The 19,063-nt window shown below is 39.9% G+C and overlaps 1 protein-coding gene and 1 long non-coding RNA gene across 8 annotated transcripts in view; one reads left to right on the top strand and one right to left on the bottom strand.

The window, feature by feature from the left end:
* The window catches only part of LOC144035973 (vitamin D3 receptor A), a 67,509-nt gene extending 57,942 nt beyond the window's left edge, over positions 1–9,567 (top strand). For 4 of the 6 annotated variants that reach the window (XM_077546180.1, XM_077546143.1, XM_077546189.1 and 1 more), the window contains 4 exons: positions 480–631; positions 926–1,042; positions 2,672–3,470; positions 5,170–9,567. In XM_077546180.1, coding sequence (XP_077402306.1) covers positions 480–631; positions 926–1,042; positions 2,672–2,925 — 523 coding nt within the window. In that variant the 3' untranslated portion in view covers positions 2,926–3,470; positions 5,170–9,567. The remainder of the gene's footprint in view (positions 1–479; positions 632–925; positions 1,043–2,671; positions 3,471–5,169) is intronic. The other 2 variants (XM_077546162.1, XM_077546170.1) reach the window with 2 other exon arrangements.
* A 3,581-nt stretch (positions 9,568–13,148) lies between these two features.
* Positions 13,149–19,063, bottom strand: part of LOC144035943 (uncharacterized) — a 34,806-nt gene continuing 28,891 nt past the window's right edge. For both annotated transcript variants that reach the window (XR_013288539.1, XR_013288540.1), the window contains one exon: positions 13,149–13,378. This is a non-coding gene — a long non-coding RNA (uncharacterized LOC144035943). The remainder of the gene's footprint in view (positions 13,379–19,063) is intronic.

Below are 19,063 nucleotides of genomic sequence, written 5' to 3'. Positions count from 1 at the left end.
CACAGTTTTGAACAGATATGTGAATAATGATGAAACTTAGCTATTTTATAATACTAATTGCTTTCTAATATCTATGCTAATCTTTCTTTTGGTAGGTCCCATGTTTTTGAAGGGGGTTGCTTCAGTGAAAATGGCTGAGAGTGAATGAGTTAACATGGGTAAACATGTCTTTGTGTGTGTACATAGCATAAGTCGCTCATCGCCGCCTCCAAGGCAGCGAAAAAGCGTCACTTCTTTAAGTAAAGTTCCGACAAAGACGGGAAGCCATGTTAATTGCTAAGCTATTGAAATGTAGTGTCAAAACACTGAATTAAGTGCTTGTGTGATACAGTACAAAGAGTAAACAGCACACAGCTACTTGATAAGGGGTTAAAATGTCAACATCTCAGTTGCAGTCGTTCACTCACTGATTTTGCAAATTGTTAAGCCTTGGCAGAAGCACGTATGGTACTTACTGAGGATGTGACTATGTTTTGAAGAGAACTGACGGCAGAAGACCAGATTGCTCTGCTGAAGTCGAGTGCCATTGAAATCATCATGCTGCGCTCCAATCAGTCGTTCAACCTGGAGGACATGTCCTGGAGCTGCGGAGGACCCGACTTCAAATACTGCATTAATGATGTCACAAAAGGTTGGTTCGCAGTATACATCTACACAATCGATTGTGACTTTTTTTTCTTTTTCATTTTCCTCGTACTTACGTGTAGTGTGCACCATCAGTTGTACGCACCAACAAAGTGTATCAGTCAGACAGAGCTTCCAATAAAATACTCTGTTATTTTTATTGATGATGCAGCAAGATGGGTTCATGTGGAATGTTGAAATTAGTGTGATTGTCCAAATAACAAACAGTGTGTCTATTTGAGTGCGTTTCCTCACTTGGAGCTTTGTGTCGTAATGCCGACGTTGATGTCATCCTGTGTAGCGGGTCACACTCTGGAGCTGCTGGAGCCACTGGTCAAGTTCCAGGTTGGCCTGAAGAAGCTCAACCTACATGAGGAGGAACACGTCCTGCTCATGGCCATCTGCCTGCTCTCCCCGGGTACTTTTTGTTTTAGCCTCCTTTGTGTAAGACAAGCAATTGGGGATCAATACATCCCACAACATCACCCTGTTGAAAACAACTGCTTTAACCACAGATGGGCTCTTTTGCAACAATGATTTATTTTGGTTGTCACAAGGTTTTGCTTTGATCACAGCAATATTTTTCCTAAAGCTGCTCCATGTGGACTCGTTCCATTATTAGTTTGGATGCACAAATTCAAAAAAAGATTTGCTCGTAGACAACAGTTTCTAATCATAGTCTTTTGTCGAAATCAACAAATTTGTCACCAGTAAAATAGCAAGTTCATGATTGTGTCTGTGTGAAAACAAGAAATAAATACATTTTACAGGACTTGCCCAAACTATACAAAGTCCTGCTCTTGAGCACCTCATTAGAGAAGGGCCTATTACATCATGGATATAAAGGTACAAGTTCATATTCTTCCTATCGTTTTGGTTACGTTGCTCAGTGGTCCACAACCTTTTTCCCCGACAGGAACCAATTCAGGATCGATTTAGACAGATATTTAAATAATCGGCAACCAATTGTTTACGGTCGGAAACTAATCGCCTATGGGGGCAAGGGTGATTACTAGAGCTTAGACTACCACCCAAAATCTCCATTTATTCATGCTGACGTTAGCAAATGATGTTCAAATCGATTCACATATTGCACTTTTCAAGAAAAACACACACAAAAAACATGTGCTCGTCCAACAAATTTGCTAAATTTGGATTTTTAATTTGTTGGACGAGCAAAATTACTAAATTACTAAATGGTTAAAATGCTCCTTCACAAAAACCTATTTGTGTACCATGTTAACACTTGGGCGGGCCACCACCCAAGTAGATTTCAAGAAAATGTAATGAAGAAAAAATATATATATATATTTAAAAAATAAATAAATAGCGTGTCGCGACCATATATACTGCATATAACATTTCTTCGCCGTCACTCACTTGTGGATCATGAGGTTAGAGGAGGCGGTGGTAGCAGGACTGAGCACCCCGCAATCCACCCACCCAAGTAGATTTCAAATCTGTGGGAAACACTTTATATATTTTTTTTCAACTCTAACGATATTTTGACTATGTTTTACAGAAAAAAAATCTTGTAAATGTGCACTCACTTCACAGGATAATTATGGATAGACAGCGTTTTTATTTATTTGTTTATATTTTAACTAGCTGAATACATCTGCTGCGAAACATTTTAACATTAACAATGAAAGCTTGTCTTTGTCTTTGCGGAGCTGTTTTGCGAATCAGTGACTTCATTTGAGGAGCATATTGAAGTCATATTGACCAAAATGGAAAAAAGATCAACAATATTGTCCGCAATGGAAATGTGGCAATTGAGGCAAAATGGAGTTCATTTCTTTGCTCAAACATGCAGAGGCACTTGATTGATTTATCCTCAACTGGATTGCTGTCTAGAGACCCACGTGACTTCAGCTATGGCACGTGGAGCTAAATCCTACATAGAGGCCTCCTAACCTGATTTCTGAAGAATTCATAAATGCTATTGACAAAGTGCAATTTAATCTTGAGTTTGTGAGAATAGTGACGAGATGGACATTATGAAAATATGCGTATGTCCTTTCCATTCCACCTCCTTCATGTGCAGATCGTCCTGGGGTGCAGGACCACGGCCGCATTGAGCAGCTCCAGGACCACATGTCGGAGACTCTTCAGGCCTACATCCGAGTCAACCACCCCGGCGGACGCCTCCTCTACGCCAGGATGATCCAGAAACTGGCCGACCTGCGCAGCCTGAACGAGGAGCACTCCAAGCAGTATCGCTCGCTGTCCTTCCAGCCCGAGCACAGCATGCAGCTCACCCCGCTGGTGCTGGAGGTTTTCGGCAGCGAGGTGTCATAGCAGAGACAAACCAAGGTGCGCTTATCGCCTATATGCCCCCCCGTCCCCCTCCCCTCACTATCACCGCTGGAGAACCCCTAATGACAAGCGTAGATTCGTCATCATGTGCCACACTCCTCATCGAGACCTCAGCCGGCAAGACTTCTGAGATGCAAGCTCAGAATTCACGTATGCGGTGGATACCCGCAGCACTTGGATAATCGGCTAACATCTTAACTTCTTAAATGCCACAGTTCCCCTTAACATTTGTCAACTAAATGTGCTGGATGGATCAACACGGTGCTCGCTGTTCACATGCCCAAGTGGAGAGGAATGCACATGTTTGTCTCTCTCGTCTACGCAAATGGCACAAGCCAAGGTATCTAAACAACGAACACTTGCTGGTTACAAACAAGCTCTGAGTATCTTGTGCTCGGATGAAGAGGAAAAAACCTGTCAGGATTGACGGGGATGGAGCGGAAAAACAAAAAGCATGACAACCTGGAGACAGACCCACTACAGTTGGAATTCCTTGCTGTCCAGTCAAAAGGGAAATTTGCAGGAATGTACGTATGTATAACGCTATATAAATGAAATGTATAAGCTCAAATGTATAGATAAACACAAATATATATGTATTTAAGATGGTTGGGTGCTTCAGCGGAAGCATGTTGGTAATGTGTCATGCGATGCAGGCTTTCCCAAACATTGTCAGCTCGGTTCTTCAGGCGGACGCAAACGTTCAAAACTACATCGACATGTACGTAAACTAATGATGAAAAAAACCATACAGAAGACAAATGTGATAAAATTTAAAAAAAGGCTGCAGATAGTTTGCCTTTTTGATGATCAAATATATATATTTTTTTTTACCCTGACAAAACTGCCCCGTGGCCCACAGTTTGGGAAAGCCTGCCGTATCGGATTTGAAGGCCACTTCTCAGTGTGTGTTGAGTCCTCGTTAACAGTAGAAATGCACTCTGAGTAGTCCTTCTATGTTGATGTGTGTACAGTTTAAAAAAAATCTTGGTGGACCACAAGGGGGTGTGAGTTCAGGTCCTGGCTTAGGCCTCAGATTCTCCCATTTTTTCTTTTTAGCTTTTTTTTTTTTTTGGACCTGTGAAGCTTGTAGATTGACAAAGATGACGTGACAATGTGCTGGACAGCCGCTATCCAGCACATTTGAGTTGGGCTGCTAAGACAGCAGCAGATAGTTGCTCGCTGTTACCTCAGGGAAAAAGTTCTGTCTGATAGTGTGTACGTGGTGTTGATAATGCGTGTCAGGCGTAAGCTTACAATCAGAAGGCGTTTTCGAAGCTCTCGTTTTCACTGTGATTTCTAATCGTACCGGATAACAGTTAGTGTAAGCTATAAATCAATTGGCCCAATATAACAGAGGCAAGGCAAAAGCTGAAGTACATTTCCACCCATCCAATTGGAGGGTGGGGGACCTTGGACCCACACCGAAGTTTAGGTGCCAATTCATTTTGATTCAGGACAAATACTAAAGGTAGCAATATCAAATAAGTCATGTTGGGTTCTAAATGTGTTGATGCTTTCAATAGCATTGCAAGTGATAAAAGGAGCATTTTACCATCACAAGATATAATGTCACTTGACAGCCCCTCAGCAGGCCTAGAGCTCCCCCTTGTGGATAAACTTTGTAAATACCACTTGCTCAGTCTGGTCTGTACATATTTAGAATTTAATCTTGGCAAAATACTAAAAGAATTGGAAATGCTCTGGAGTTACAAGCACTATATGCAATTAGGAGTTCTGGAGCCTTGTGTTGTATTATTCAAGTGGGTGGATGGAGTTGACCCTTCCGGTGAGCGCGTCAGACACATTGAAGGAAACAAAACCAGCTGCTGTGTTTTGGGGAGCTTATCAAACCAAACTGTTGCAAAATCTTGGCATTCGTGGAATGTATCAAACTCTCGCCACTTCACATTTCTATGCATGAAACAAATGATGGACAAATCAGCGTGCGATCGCCACAAGGTGTCTTCTCCATCCATCACCAGCTTGCGGCTGTAAAGTATTTTCATTCTCTTTCGGAAGCCAATGGATAAGCTTTTGACATTGTTCAAATTGTATTAGGATTTGGGTGAAAGTTCTTTCTGGGTTGCGCTAATCCACATTGTCTAGCTTGCGCTTGGCTTGCTGGCTGAAGACTTGTGTTTGAATGGATTAGCAAGAAGGACTTTTGGAGCCTTTTCCATGTTCGCTTGCTTTTAACCGAGTAATCATATTCCTCGCCTTTAGGGCAGGGAAACCACGCAGTTCTCTGGCTTTTCTACCGGAATATGTACAAAACTGAACACCATATCAACAACCTTAACAGAAGGAGTGAAATCCTGCCCCAGTGGCATCATGGTCAACTCACACTGCCTCAATATGACTGTCACAAGCATTAGCCAATGGCAAACCAGCATGGGCGTGCCTCTTCATTCATCAAGCAACAACCACCGTTACCGCCTCATCTTCTGCAGGAGCCAACATTACTGCAGTGGATGACTCACCACAGCTTTAACCCAGCAGCCGTCTCGGCTTTGCTTCTTTGGTGCACCAAGGGCTGATGGGAACGTCTGCCGTGAACTGTCGTTTAACTGTGAAAACAAACAATGCCCCGATGACCTTTTAGCTCACCCCCGCTAAACCTTTAGATGGACCTCCACCAGACTTTGTACAGGAATTTTGACGCGAGGATCGCCTCAGGCCGGCGGGATATGCAGTGACTGATGACGACTTGTCGTCTCGTGATCCCAAAGTGTGATGATATCTTTTGCTCACTTCTCTGCCTCACTTTGCAGCTCTCAGAATTTATGTTGTTGTTTGAGAAAACTGGACATACATGAAAACATCAACATCACCTGCTTGAAAAAGGAATGCAGATCGGACGAGGGAGGGAGACGGCTCAACTTTCAGGGTTCGCTGGTTGAAACATCTAACGTTTTTCTGTGTTTGCTGATTGGACGAACCCAAACTGTCGAACCTCCCGCCAACTCCAGCCAGGTTAGCAGCTCCACCTCAGTAGCCTTACTTGGGGTTCTTTCACACTGACTTTCTCTGGTCTCTTTCATTTCCATTTTTTTAAATAGACATTTTTACACAAAAGCCTAAGAAAGAAGCACATTAAGAAAAGTAAAATTATTACTGATTTGCGTACTGTATTGAACGGACCATGAGGTACACCATATTATTAGGCACGGGCCCATCCATCAAGCATTTTCATAGGGTTATAGACACATTATCTTTCTGCAGCATTGTATATGAAATAGTTTATTGTAATTGTACCATAGGTTTATTTGATAGATTTGGCGATATTATGCCAAGTCCTTTGGTTGGTCAATGTTTCCCAGTGATAATAAGTAAGGCGGAAAGGAAAATGCCGCTGACATGTCCCTTAAACTCGAGACGTGTAGTTAGAAGGTGGAGTTAATCTAACACTCCGTTGAGTTAATATAACTAATATATATATATATATTATTATTATATTAGAATTATTATTATATGGATTATTATTATTATATTATATTATTAATATATTATATAACTAATATAACTCTGTGATGTAACACCGACTCTGGACACCAGTTAACTCTGAAAGTGTTAAAATTACACTTTGGGAATTAAAATTAACTTCCACATTTTTAACTCTCGTATTTTTGCTATGTAGCGAGTATATGCGTATGATCTGAAAAATACGGTACTTAAAAAAATATATATATATATATATATTTGAACACACCTGGGGCTAGACATTGTACACCCCTTGAATTGCCCTTGCTAAATTGTTATGTACGGCAGCCTGTAAGACAACCGTTAACAGCAGCAACATTTTGTGAATTATTTGGAGTCATTCTTATTAAAGAGGAGCCACGCCAGGGGAATTGCACCATGATTTAAAACTACTTAGCTGACCAGAGAACGCCAAGTCATTGTGTGAAAGAACCCATCCAGAAACCTCACCCGCTCTACATCATGGAAACAGATACCTCAATCATCTTCAAAATGTCTTTTGGCGTCAATAGTCTTGAAGGGAACCAAACATCCAACTCATCGCACGCATGTGCACTCTTTTTATCGGAGCCTCGTTGTGGAGAAGACGGCCAGTTTGTGTGTGTGTGTGTGTGTTTGTGTGTTTGTGTTTGAGACTGAGTGGATCCCAATGTTTGGATTTTTTTTAAGATTTTTTTTTTACTCAACTCTTGTATTCTGGCTTTGCGCTTATTTCTGGAACATCATTCTTTTGTCCAGTGTCTGCAGTTCAGCTTTAGCGCTGCATGAACCAAACATACTACCTCTCCATTCAGCACATAGACATTCAGTATACAGTCTCATATCTTTGTTTGTGTGGCAACATGATTGTTTGGTCCCTTTTTAATTTAACACTAACTGAAAGGATATGTTTGTCGTGTACAGTCATTATTTTTCCCCGTTTGATTTTTTTTTTTTTTTTTTTTTACCTCAACATATCACAAGATAGATAAGCTTACAGATAGATCTTCAGTAACGTCCGTTAGTCGTCACATCAGCGTACAGACAAATGGTCACGAAGTGCATCAAGTGAATGCTAAATGTATGCGATACATGATTCAGTTGGTTGAATTCTCTTTAGTGTGTAAAGCGGGCCTGATTTTACGATACATTTCAGACTGGAAGTTTATATCTGCGGAAACAGAACTGAAACAGGTTATGTAAAACTGGCGTTAATCTGGGATGAAAACCCTTTTTTTTTTTAAGTAAACGGTAGTTTAGTGCAACTGACACAGGGGAAAGTGAAAAGTGGGGAAAAAATCACAAAGAATGAAGTTGTAATATTGCAAAACTATTTGTACTGTTAGAATAAATATTTTGCAAAGTTGTATTTTCACAAAGCTGTAATATTTCACTGGTAGTGTTAAGAGAATTAAATTGTAATGCTACGACCATTGCGATAATTTCTTTTAACAACAGGTTCTAACATAATAACAACAGAATAATTTTACTGAAGTTACTTTAATGTCAAAATTATCATTGGAACCAGGAAAAGTCTGAGACCCGCAGCCGCTAAATATTAATCATGTACACCATCAAACGTACTTGAAACAAATGTTTATAATTATGCTTAATGTTAACACTATTGATGTGATATTGAATACACGCAGGCACACATACTACATATGCAGAAAATGACTCAATTCTCACTTAAAATACTTTTATTTTTCGGGGTAATATTTATTCTCATAATTCTGTGACTTCCCACGGTATTTTTGTTTGTCTTTTCTGCGTGATCCTAATAATGTTTTAAAGTGTAAAAAGTAAAGGATGCCAACCCAAGTGCATGGCTTCCTCATCAACCCACCAACATACATGCGTCTTTTGTCCACTTTGCTCTTCAAACTACTCTGTAAGATTGTGACATTGGGATCCTATTGTAGACCACAGACTTAAAAACGGAAACAAAGCTGACGTGTGAAAACCAGCAAGTCGGAAATCCCGCCTCCTCCGTGGCATATGCCCCATAGGACGAGTCTGCTACCGTCGGCCAATCTGCTCTCGGTGTGGAAATGCTTTTAGTGAAGTTCTAGTTCAGGGATGCAAGTCTTTTTTTTTCTTCTTTTCTTCTGAGATCAGTTTTGCATCTCAGCACCTACAAATCAGGCACCCGGCCGATTCAATCAGAATATCTGTTAGCGTGTACTTTATGAGGCTGTAAGCTTTTTAACGATTGACGTATTTCCCCATGTAGGGAGTGGCTGTATTGTGACAGGTGGCTGATTTTCTCCACTACCTCTTTTCAATGTGCTTGTTGGATGGCTTGCTTGCACACACTCACAGTGTCACGCTCATGCACATGTACAAACGAAGCCCACGGGGCAAAAAGCTGAGTCTACCGGACGGACGGACGGACGGACGGACGGACAGCCACCGCCGCACTCTTCACTGTGCACTTGTTTCCCCCTCACCAGCAGTTTTTTGCCAATGATGCACTTGTATGTTTTGGATGTGGATATAAATGCTCCGTGTCCATTTTTCAAGTCAAACTCTTTGAACCGACGCACATAATTGCTCAGCTCAGTTGTACCTCGGTGTGCCTACAACCCCACAGCCTTATTTTGGGACAATATCAGGGCTTTGAATGCAAGACGATCTTGATCTGTCTTTGTAGCGCTTCACCTTCATTCGGGGGAGGTTGTTTCTCCAATCTCGTTGTCATGTCCAACAGTTAACCGGGAATCATGTATCACACAGGCCAAATGATGAAAATCGACGAGTTATTCAATCACATCTCGATTGATATATTTTCTTAAGCTCAGCATACTGTGACCTTTTCATCTTTTCAATAAACAAGCGGTACCGTTGTAATGTAGTCACGTCCCAAGATAAGTACCACCATGCAGTAAAACCCACCAGACCTCATTGCTCCTCGTTTTCTGTCATCACACAGTTAGTTGCCAGGCCATCATCGTCGATGGCTCCATGACTACATCGCCCTCTTCGACAGCAAATCTGCTATGGCCGTGTCGCTCTCGTTTTCTTTCTTTTATCGTGCTCTTCTCCCTGCATTAGATCCATTGTACTTTGATGACATGTGCATTGTATCTAGTAAAATAAAATAAAAAAATCTCATGTTTGGAGCAAATCACAAATAAAGCAGCTGTACATAATGAAGCAAAACATCCATTGTGTGTGTGGCTTTTTTTTCTTTACTACTTCTCAGGGGACCGTCGTGTGGAGAGAAAAAAGCTACATTTTTAGCATTCTGTATTCTAACCATTTCTAAGTCAAACGTGCTTAGCCCATCTGCCTCGAAGTTCTGTGGTTCTGGGTTCGACTCACAGCTACGGTCTTCCTGTGTGGAGTTTGAATGGGTTTTCTGTATGTACATCGGTCTCCTCCCACATTCCAAAAACGTACACTATTCCCAAAACATTTCCCTTTAGTATTTTTGCTTTAACATAGTAGCTTAAAACCTAAGCCTACTGATTATAGTAAAACAAAATGTTAAATTATAAAAAAAAAAAATCTAATTCGCAAGAATTCAACCATAGGTGACTAATCATCCAATCAAATATATAAAAACCCTAACCCATCACTCATTTTGTAGTTTATTTTACATGCCATAGGCCTATATAAATCTAAACATATATCACTGGTTTCTCTAATAAAATAACATTGTTAAAGTTATTCTTAATAGTTTCTTTTCTTAGGTCCCAAGATGCATGTGCACACCTTCAGTCAACAGAGGGCGCACTGATCCTAAAGTACGTACATTGGAATCTCGAGCCTATCAAGGCAATCTGGAGAGAAATGTTTGCTGCCTCCGGGCAGAAAGTTTGCTCTCATTTGCCGATCATCAACGGGATGATGACGCGAAACACGCATCTAAAAACGGCCAAGAATGACTAAGAGCAAAACATTGGACTGCTCACAAATGTCTTGAATCTTTTGTTTGCTTACGAGGAGTGGGCCAACATACCTGTTGATAGGTGCGTAAAAAAACTGAAGTTACACGAATCATTTGACTGCAGTAATCGCCTAAAAAGGGCTGGGTCTGTCCTATTATTATTATTATTATTATTATTTTTAAAGGACTCTTACTTGAACCACAATTCCAGGACATTTTGTCCGAGCCTGTCACGATCTCATGGGGTCTCTTGTCGTCGTGTCAAACCATTCTAAGGATGAAACATGGACACTGGGCAACTTTGTAGCCCAGGTAGAGTTGAATGAAGCTCTCATGTCTTCCTTTGTCAGCATTGGGTCAAAAATATTAGTTTTCTGTCAATTACTTATTCACTCATCTCTTTCTCTTTGTAATGACAAATATCCAATACAAATTTGTTTACATTTGCACATGTGAATCAACCCTGATGTGCTCATGCCGCCAGTTAAAACAAATAAATAAATTAATGTTAACAACTAATTGATTATTAATCAGTCACATTTGAGCAATTTATCAAAACACTACTCATCTGTTAATAAACTGAGCCCAATATCCCTTAAAAAAAAGAAAAAGATATGTGATTCAAAAGGATACCCAAAAGTAATATCTCCTTTTTTTTTCCAGATTTACAAAACAGCTAGACAAAAACAAAACAAGACGGCCCTCAACATTTCCTCCATGTTGTCCTGTCTGTGGTTTCAGTTGTGTGCCACCACAAGCCACTCGCTGGATGCACTGTGTAGATTGAGTGCAGATTGGTTGCTTGGCAATTACAGTATCTCTCTGGCTTTCACAGATCCTAAAAAGAGAAGTTTAAGAGTCCTGCTTGGGATAGAGGGAAAAAAAAGTGTCTCAAATGTTCTCACAGTCGCATTCCTGCATAATTGTTGGGGGGGAAAAAAACTGGAGGCATGCACAGACGTGAAAACACACATGTGCCTCACACAGTCACATCCAGCTCACTGTGACGCATTCACTTTTACTGGAATGTTACAGTATGTCGTAACACTGTAACAAATCGGGGGGGGGGGGGGTGTCCATGGCGCAATACTGGAAACCTAAAACAACCCCTGTCTTATTTTCAAAATACAGACCAACACAATCTGAGAGTTAACGGAAGAGTCGCATCAAACATTCAAATGATAAGTTTTGGTTGTCACTGTCAGAAAGGTCACAATTTGTTGAGCTTGTCATTTTTCAGTGCTGAAGAAATGTCGTTCAGATTATTAGAGGCAACTTGATTGCCAAAGAAATACAGTTGGCATCAAACCAGAAGCGCAGGTTTGTTGCGGCTGTCATTAAGTTAGAGGTTTGAATCATTTTTAGTTTTAGGCCAGACACAAGTAGTTGGGTGTTTGATTAGTGCAAAGTTGCAATCCAATTTTGTAGAAAATAAGAATAATAAAGAAAATGTCTTGTACCTAAGGCACTTCGTTAAGAATCTTGATGATGAATGGAAGATGAACACAAAGGCATGTGCAAAAATAGCGTAAAATTAAATATCAATATACGGCCACAAATTTCCCTTATCTTGGCACTATTTTTATTTTATTTTTTAAATTTTGTGCTTGAAAATGTACACACCCTAGAGAAGGTGTCTGCAACCTGCTGCTTTGGAGCCTCATTGATCTTTTTTTTTTTTAAAGAGGAGAATTAATATTTCTTTTAAAATATTATTTTTTTTAGATAAAAATATTATTTAAAGGAATTAAAGATTTAGATTAAAAAATAAATAATTAAATGTAAAAAAACACATGTCGGAGTCCACATTTTTTAGTTGTTAGAAAATGAGAGACAAAGGGTAGATGAAAAAGATTTAGAAAATTACCTAAAAATGCCCAAAAAGGAAGAGGAAAAGCAGAAAATTGCCATAAAATGTCCATGAAATTGCCAAAAATGACAGAAAATTGAATTTTAAAAAAGGCACACAAAAAAAGAAAATGTTCAAAAAGTGACCATAACATGTCCAAAACTAAAGATCCCCAAAAAAACATAAAATGCCTATAACATTGCCAAAAAAACTCAGGAAATTGATTTGAAAAAGGCAGAAAATAAAATATTTTAAATTATCAATGAAATATCCAAAACAAAAGAAGAAATCCCAAAATGTACCATAAAATATCCACAAAATTGCCAAAAATATGTAAAAACAAAACCATAAAATGGTCAAAAAAGAGAGGAGAGGGGCAGAAAAAAAATGCCCATAAAATTGCCAAAAATGTCAGAAATTTGACAGGCAGACAGAAAAGTAAAACATAAAAAACAAAGTCTGGAGAGGAAAGTTAGAAGAAAATGAATGTCTACGTATTGGATGTTGCTCTCCTATTTTTGTGTTGTGGTGCAGCTTTAATTTGGGCCCTCAATACATTACTAGCACACTGTTTCTTTCATCACAATCTTCAAATGCTTTGTGGCTCCACATTTCTGTTACTTATCTGGCCTAAAATTGCTGACCCTTGACCCAAAGGTATGTGAACTGATGAGTGCATGATGTGGTGAGAAAAAGGCTTAATGCCCATAAAATCCAAAATAATGTGGCAATTGTTTAGATTTTTTCAGAGGTTAAAGTCATGACATGAGTAGAGATGTTCATGTGAATTTTGGTGACTATTTATTGCATTTTTGTGTCAATAAGCAACGTTTGGCACATTTATAAATTTCAAGAACAACTGTAAGTTTGCATGGAACAGAGGCATACAGAATGTACAGTAATTACATGAACCATCACACCCCACATACAACAGTAAGAATGTTTCTGCACATGTCTGTCAAAATAATGAATGATTTATGACAATTTATATTTGACTGTACAGGGGGGTCTTCGACAGAGTTCTGCTCCTAGGGCTAAAATCCCCTGTTTGCACAAGACCTGTCTGAGCTGGCGCACTTTTCATCTCCATACATTCTGCCATCACAAGACATCCGGTGAGCAATTCATTCATTTGAGGCTGGCTGGAAATCATGGAGCATAAAATATTGAGCTCACTATCGTGCCTTTGCAATGGCCGTAGTTCAGAGCGGACCTGAACCAAGCAAGATATTCTGTCAGTGGGGGGAAAAAAGAAGAAAAAATAAAATAGTTTTTTTTACCATTCTTTTATTCAATTGCTTACCAATTAACTTATAAATATGTTTTTTTAATATCACCATGCTCCCAAAGACGTATTTATATGTTTTTTAATGCTAGAGCATACAGAAGGCTTTGATGCAGCCTCTCAACTACAGAGAACGGTTGAAGAAATTGTAGTTATTACAAAAACGGCCAGCAGGTGGCAGCAGAGTCTAAGAGATCAACCAGGGTCATGTTGCAAAAAGCTCTTTCCCCCCAGTGTTTCCAACAGGTTTGTGAACAATTGTGAAACCTAGCTATATTCTAATGCTAATTGCTGCCATGTTTCATAGAAATATACTCCTTTTTTTTTACTGGTGAACGAAGAGACTCTAATCTTTCTTTTGGTAGGTTCTATGTTTTTATAGCAATAGAACACAATATTCTGTATATATATATATATAAAGAATCCTGTACATGAGTGTAACCTTGCAATTTGCACAAAATAAAGGCACATTAGCTTTAAGTCCATTGGACGCACTTTAAATGAAGCAGCCGGTACATTGACATGCGCATGTCTTCCATTTTCACATGGAAACAATTGCCTCTTTTACACAGAAACGCCACAAAAGTGGCTCATTAGAGCTCTAACGGGAGGCACTTCAATGGGCCAAAAATGATTACCTTGACTTGCAAGTTTAATTTCTTCCATAACCAAGCTTGGAACTCAATATATTTGTATGTCAAATAAATACTCCCCACTGAAATGAATTGAAGGGAATGTGAATAAATATATATATTTTTTACTTTTTTAAGTAGTATTAGTAGTGGTGGTGTCTGTGTACCTTTAAGGGGTGTGGCCAAGTGAGTGATGTCAAGTACATGGCTTGCTCTAGATGTGAATTTTTGGTATCAGTCTGGAAAAAAAAAGTGGTATAGAACATCCCTAGTGTTTAAACAAAATGACAGGGGGGGGAAGCAGCCTGTTTACAAAACAGTGTCAGTAAATTGAGTGCAACATAAAGCAACCGCACACATGCAGGCGAGGTAGTGAAGCATGGGTGGGGACGTTGGAAAACGGAGGAGGGTCATGGGACGGGAGGGGGGCTGCGGTATCATTGCTGACGCACATGTGAAACACGGAGGGGAGGGAGTGATGGAAAGGAATCTCTGGCTGCGATCACCAAACCTCGAGACGAGGTCAGAAAGCCACTGGCGACATGACGAACGCACACGCACACACACACGCAACAGCACTCATTGTTGCTATCAATCAGGAATGAGGTTGCGGAATCCTTTTAACTAAATGTGTTCCTCCAAACTTATCATGACTGTTTCCTCACTACGTGGGGTCACATTCTGCCATCACTGTGCGTTTCCATGGTGACAGCAAATAACGTATGTGTTTGAATACACAAGTGAGTCCAAATGTAGCAATTGTGTCCACAGGTCACGTCTGGATGTGCACACGCGCGTCTGCGCGCTCCGGACTTTGAGAGCGTGGGAATGCGGTGGAGGATTTTTGTGGTATTTTTAATGTTTGTTATTAAATATTACCGCAAGGGACCGCGAGTAAACCCCAGGCACTCCTCCGCTCCCTCTACCTCGCTCGCCGCCTCCCACATCTACTAACAACAATGAAACCGGAAAAAAACTCGCCAGTTGGTTTAAATAAAAATGACACTTGAGCAGAAGGCCAAATAAACTCGGCGCGGCTTTAAATAGCCATGTTTTTTTTGTAATTATGTAAAAGAAGAAAAAGCACGTTGTAAAAATCTCCGAGGGATTCTTTGAAAAATGAAAAAAAGATGGAAGAATTAGAGGAATTTGCAGAAAATAGCTAATGATAGGCAGCACAGTGCTGCTGTTGATTTTTATTATTGTTATTAACTTTAGATGCAAGAAGAATACAAAAGATACAAACTTCACAACATCTGTCAATTCACATTGATTTCCTTGCAGTGTGTGCATCATCCAACATCCAACAGCATAGATGCCCACTCCTCTTCGAGCAGCACATTGTTTGTTGCTTTGCTCTTGGGCTCCCCCTACAGGTGCGGAGTGCTGTCTAGTCAAGTGCAAAAGCATTTGTTTCATATTAAGAGGCTCACTCATGGGCTTGTCCAGGTCATCCATTTTGTCCTTACCCGATGAAAACAAGGAAATTGTGAACGGCAAATAGTTTCTAGAAAATATCAACAAGAATAACACACTGCCGTTATATTAATATTCTTTTTTTGAGCTCTGCCTCAGTTGTATGGATTTATGTTCTGTGTTATGACTCGGCATTCCTCTGGCTGCAGTTGGACTTGTCTGGCATGGTTACAGTGGTTTGTGGGGAGGGTTCAAGATGGACGATTCATAACCGTACAGTCAAATCTTTTTTTGGGACTTTGACACTGAATTATTTTTTTCTTTCAAGCTGTCATACTATCACAGTTGGTGTCATTCCTGTATGTGTGTTTTTTGCAAACTATCAAAGGAAACATTGTCTCAGATTGGGAGAATATTTGTAAAAAAATAACAGAAATGTGTTTTAATGAAAATTTTGAATCCCCCCCCCCCCCTTTTATTTAATTAAATCTTGCAGCGGATTTCATCTTTCTCAGCCCTGTATGTACAGTCTACATACCCATTGCCAATGTTGTGGATATATTGGACATGAGTCCACCCTTTTGGTCCCTGGTTTTGTTTTTATTCCCTAAATTACATTCTTCAAACTTTCTTCCTTCCTGTTTATGCTGCATGTCTTCAGCATTCGGTCTCGCTCACTGATTCCCCCCCCCCCCCAACGCATGCGAGAGCACAATTCTGAGCTTATTTATTCTTGTGGTTTTCCAAACGTTTATTTTCGGTTGTCTTCAGGGACAACACATCTGCGGGAAAAGCGAGCGTGCCCGCAACGGGTGCTTTCCCTGCAGGAATCATCATCATCATCATCGCCTGTGTAAAAATAGGAAGGTCTTTTCTGGGCAATGAAATTAAAGATTGGTGGGTTCCTCTTGTGGGCGCTGTTCTCACTTGCTCTCCGGAGGACAGCGGACCAACGCACGGCCACTCTTTTTCTTTTTTGCCTTTATTTTTTTTTTGCTCTCGTGTCTTTTGAAACATTCCATAAACAGAAAACACATATCTTGATCTTGTATCTGACACACTAGCGTCAACATCAACTTGAAAAGATGACAGACAGGACACGCAAATGTATATTTTCTCTCTACTCTTGAAATTGCAGGACATCTTTGTAGGATGTGCGTGGGCTGGGCTGAGAGGAATTCCAAGATTGGCGGGGAACTCCTGCAGCCCATTTCCAATAAAGCTGCATGCGTCTTCTGAACATTGCCATAAATCAGGGAATTGCCAGCTCCATCCAAACAGCAGAATATCTGTTATCAGAAGAATCGACTGGCATACCATCTTGCACTCGTTCCAGGAATCCAAAGTCTACCTTCAGTTGAGCTGAAAGCAGCAAACGTTCAAGCTGTACAAGAAGGTTTGCCCCCTTATCAAAAAATGTGGTCGATTGCTTTGAGAGACCACCTGAACAATTCCATGATTTTGATTTCGGAAGAAAATACAGTGAGAGGCTATTTGCAGGGGATAAGAATTGAGCCCGCTATTAATCGCAAAAAAATAAAGAAATTGTAATTGCCTATAGATTCCAGAGGGTTAAGCGCTTTTTTGGATAAATGAAGGCCAAGTCCTGACTAAATGATCTCTTCCTCTCATTTCAGATGCCCTGAGATACTACACGATAGTGGCAAATCACTTTTTTTTCTCTTTTTTTGAGGACAATCTATATTTGATGCAAAGTTAACACTAATACATCAAGGGAGGTTCCCTGGCTGATCCACCAAATTGTCTTAGGTCATCTCGGGTCGCCTTGGCAATAACATGAAAGCGGCGGGGTGCAGTGCGAGTGGGTGTGCAGACAGATCTCGAAACTGTCTCTTCCCCAAAAAATCTATTCTAAAAATGATTCCTCTCAGTGGACAGCTTTAAAAGGCTAGAGTTATTTGTCAAAGTTTTTTTTTTATATACGTGAAATTCCAACCACGTCTCCCATAACAAATAAATAAAGATTGATATCTTTTTACAAATATTTATTGCAGCATGGCTGTAGCAGCTGTAATTTTTTATGTGCTCTGCTATGGACTATAACTCCTACCTGTAAAATATGTTGTTGTTTTTTATTCTAGTGTCCAGAAATACACTTGAAAAAAAAAACAAAAAGACAACGTGATGTCACATGCAGGTTTTGTAAACCACTTAAAGTGCAGCCATTATACTTTCGGAATGAATATGTATCATTCCATAATTAGGGATAGGAACCTTTCACGTTTGAACCGGTACACTCTAAAAACAGTTGGGTCAAAAGTAACCCAATTATGGATCACAAGTGGATCAACTTTATGAGTCAATTTGGCCCAATTTTTCTTTTTCTTTTTACAAAATGACCAAATTTTTTGACACACGTCAAGGATTTTACCAATATTTATTAGTTGTTATACACTAAAAGACCCATTTATTGACTCAAAGTTGGTTATTTTCGACCGAACTGTTTTTAGAGTGTACTGTTGCAATTCTCGCTCCCTGGGAATAGGTACTTTTGTAGTACTCTCTCTCTCTCTTTTAAATTTATTTTGTATTAATTTAAAATTGTATTTATTTACTTTTCAATATATAAAACTTATAAAACAAATAACAATGATTTAAAATTTAAAACAAATGAGCCAGCAAGGAATAGTAAAAATAAAGGGATAACATTTTACAATTACTGACACATAACAATACACATTAATTAATATTACAAAAAACAAAGTGTGAAGCAAAGTTCTGTGCAATAAACAAAAATAAGGAACGAAGTTAAACAGTTAGCTTTGTTTTTTGTAAAGTTGTTTTGTCAAGAACATAGAGCCTGTCGCGCGATGAGTTCGAAGTTCGAACTCTTGTTAGACTCAAATATAGCAACAAAATAAATGATAAATAAATAAATATTAGGTGGGGGAAGATGGACCTGTCAGTTTCAGTGCGAATGGCGTGCACGGGTGCAGCGAGTGAGAACGCCGCCGACACCCGATTGCACACTGATTGCGGGGAACCGGGGACATAGTCCGGAAATGTATGCTTGTTGCTTGGTGGACGTATAATGTTGCTTTCAAGTGCGCCATGGAAAATCATCAACTCTTCTACTTCCGCACCAACCCAAATTGGTCCATACCACAAAAAGTACCGTATCCATAAGTATTCGGCACCCATCCATTTTGCATAACTAGTGAATCCCTCTGCAGTATCTTTTTTAGGGGCTACAGTGGTTAAAAGGTGACCAATGTTCTAGAAGACAGTCAATCTGTATGTGCAGTCACCCAGTCAAGGTCCTCTCTTGAAGAGGAAAATACTTGACACGCTCCAACATCTCCGCAGTGTCCAGGGCGGGGCTTGGTAAACACACAGAGATGATACCTGCATGTGTGTGTGTAAACATCCCCAGCAGGCAACCACACACACAATCTCAAACTTCAAGACTAAAGTGACACATTTGCTTTGTACCTTAAAAACACACAAACTGGAGCCCGTGGTTCACAGTGTGGGTGCTGAGTGTGTTTTTTTTTCAACTGCCCGTGAGAGTTAAAAATGGAATGTTTCAGCTACATAAAACATTTCCTGTTTTGACGACTTCC

Source organism: Vanacampus margaritifer, chromosome 1, assembly GCF_051991255.1.
Source record: "Vanacampus margaritifer isolate UIUO_Vmar chromosome 1, RoL_Vmar_1.0, whole genome shotgun sequence".
NCBI lineage: Eukaryota > Metazoa > Chordata > Actinopteri > Syngnathiformes > Syngnathidae > Vanacampus > Vanacampus margaritifer.
This window is presented reverse-complemented; position numbering and strand designations above follow the sequence as displayed.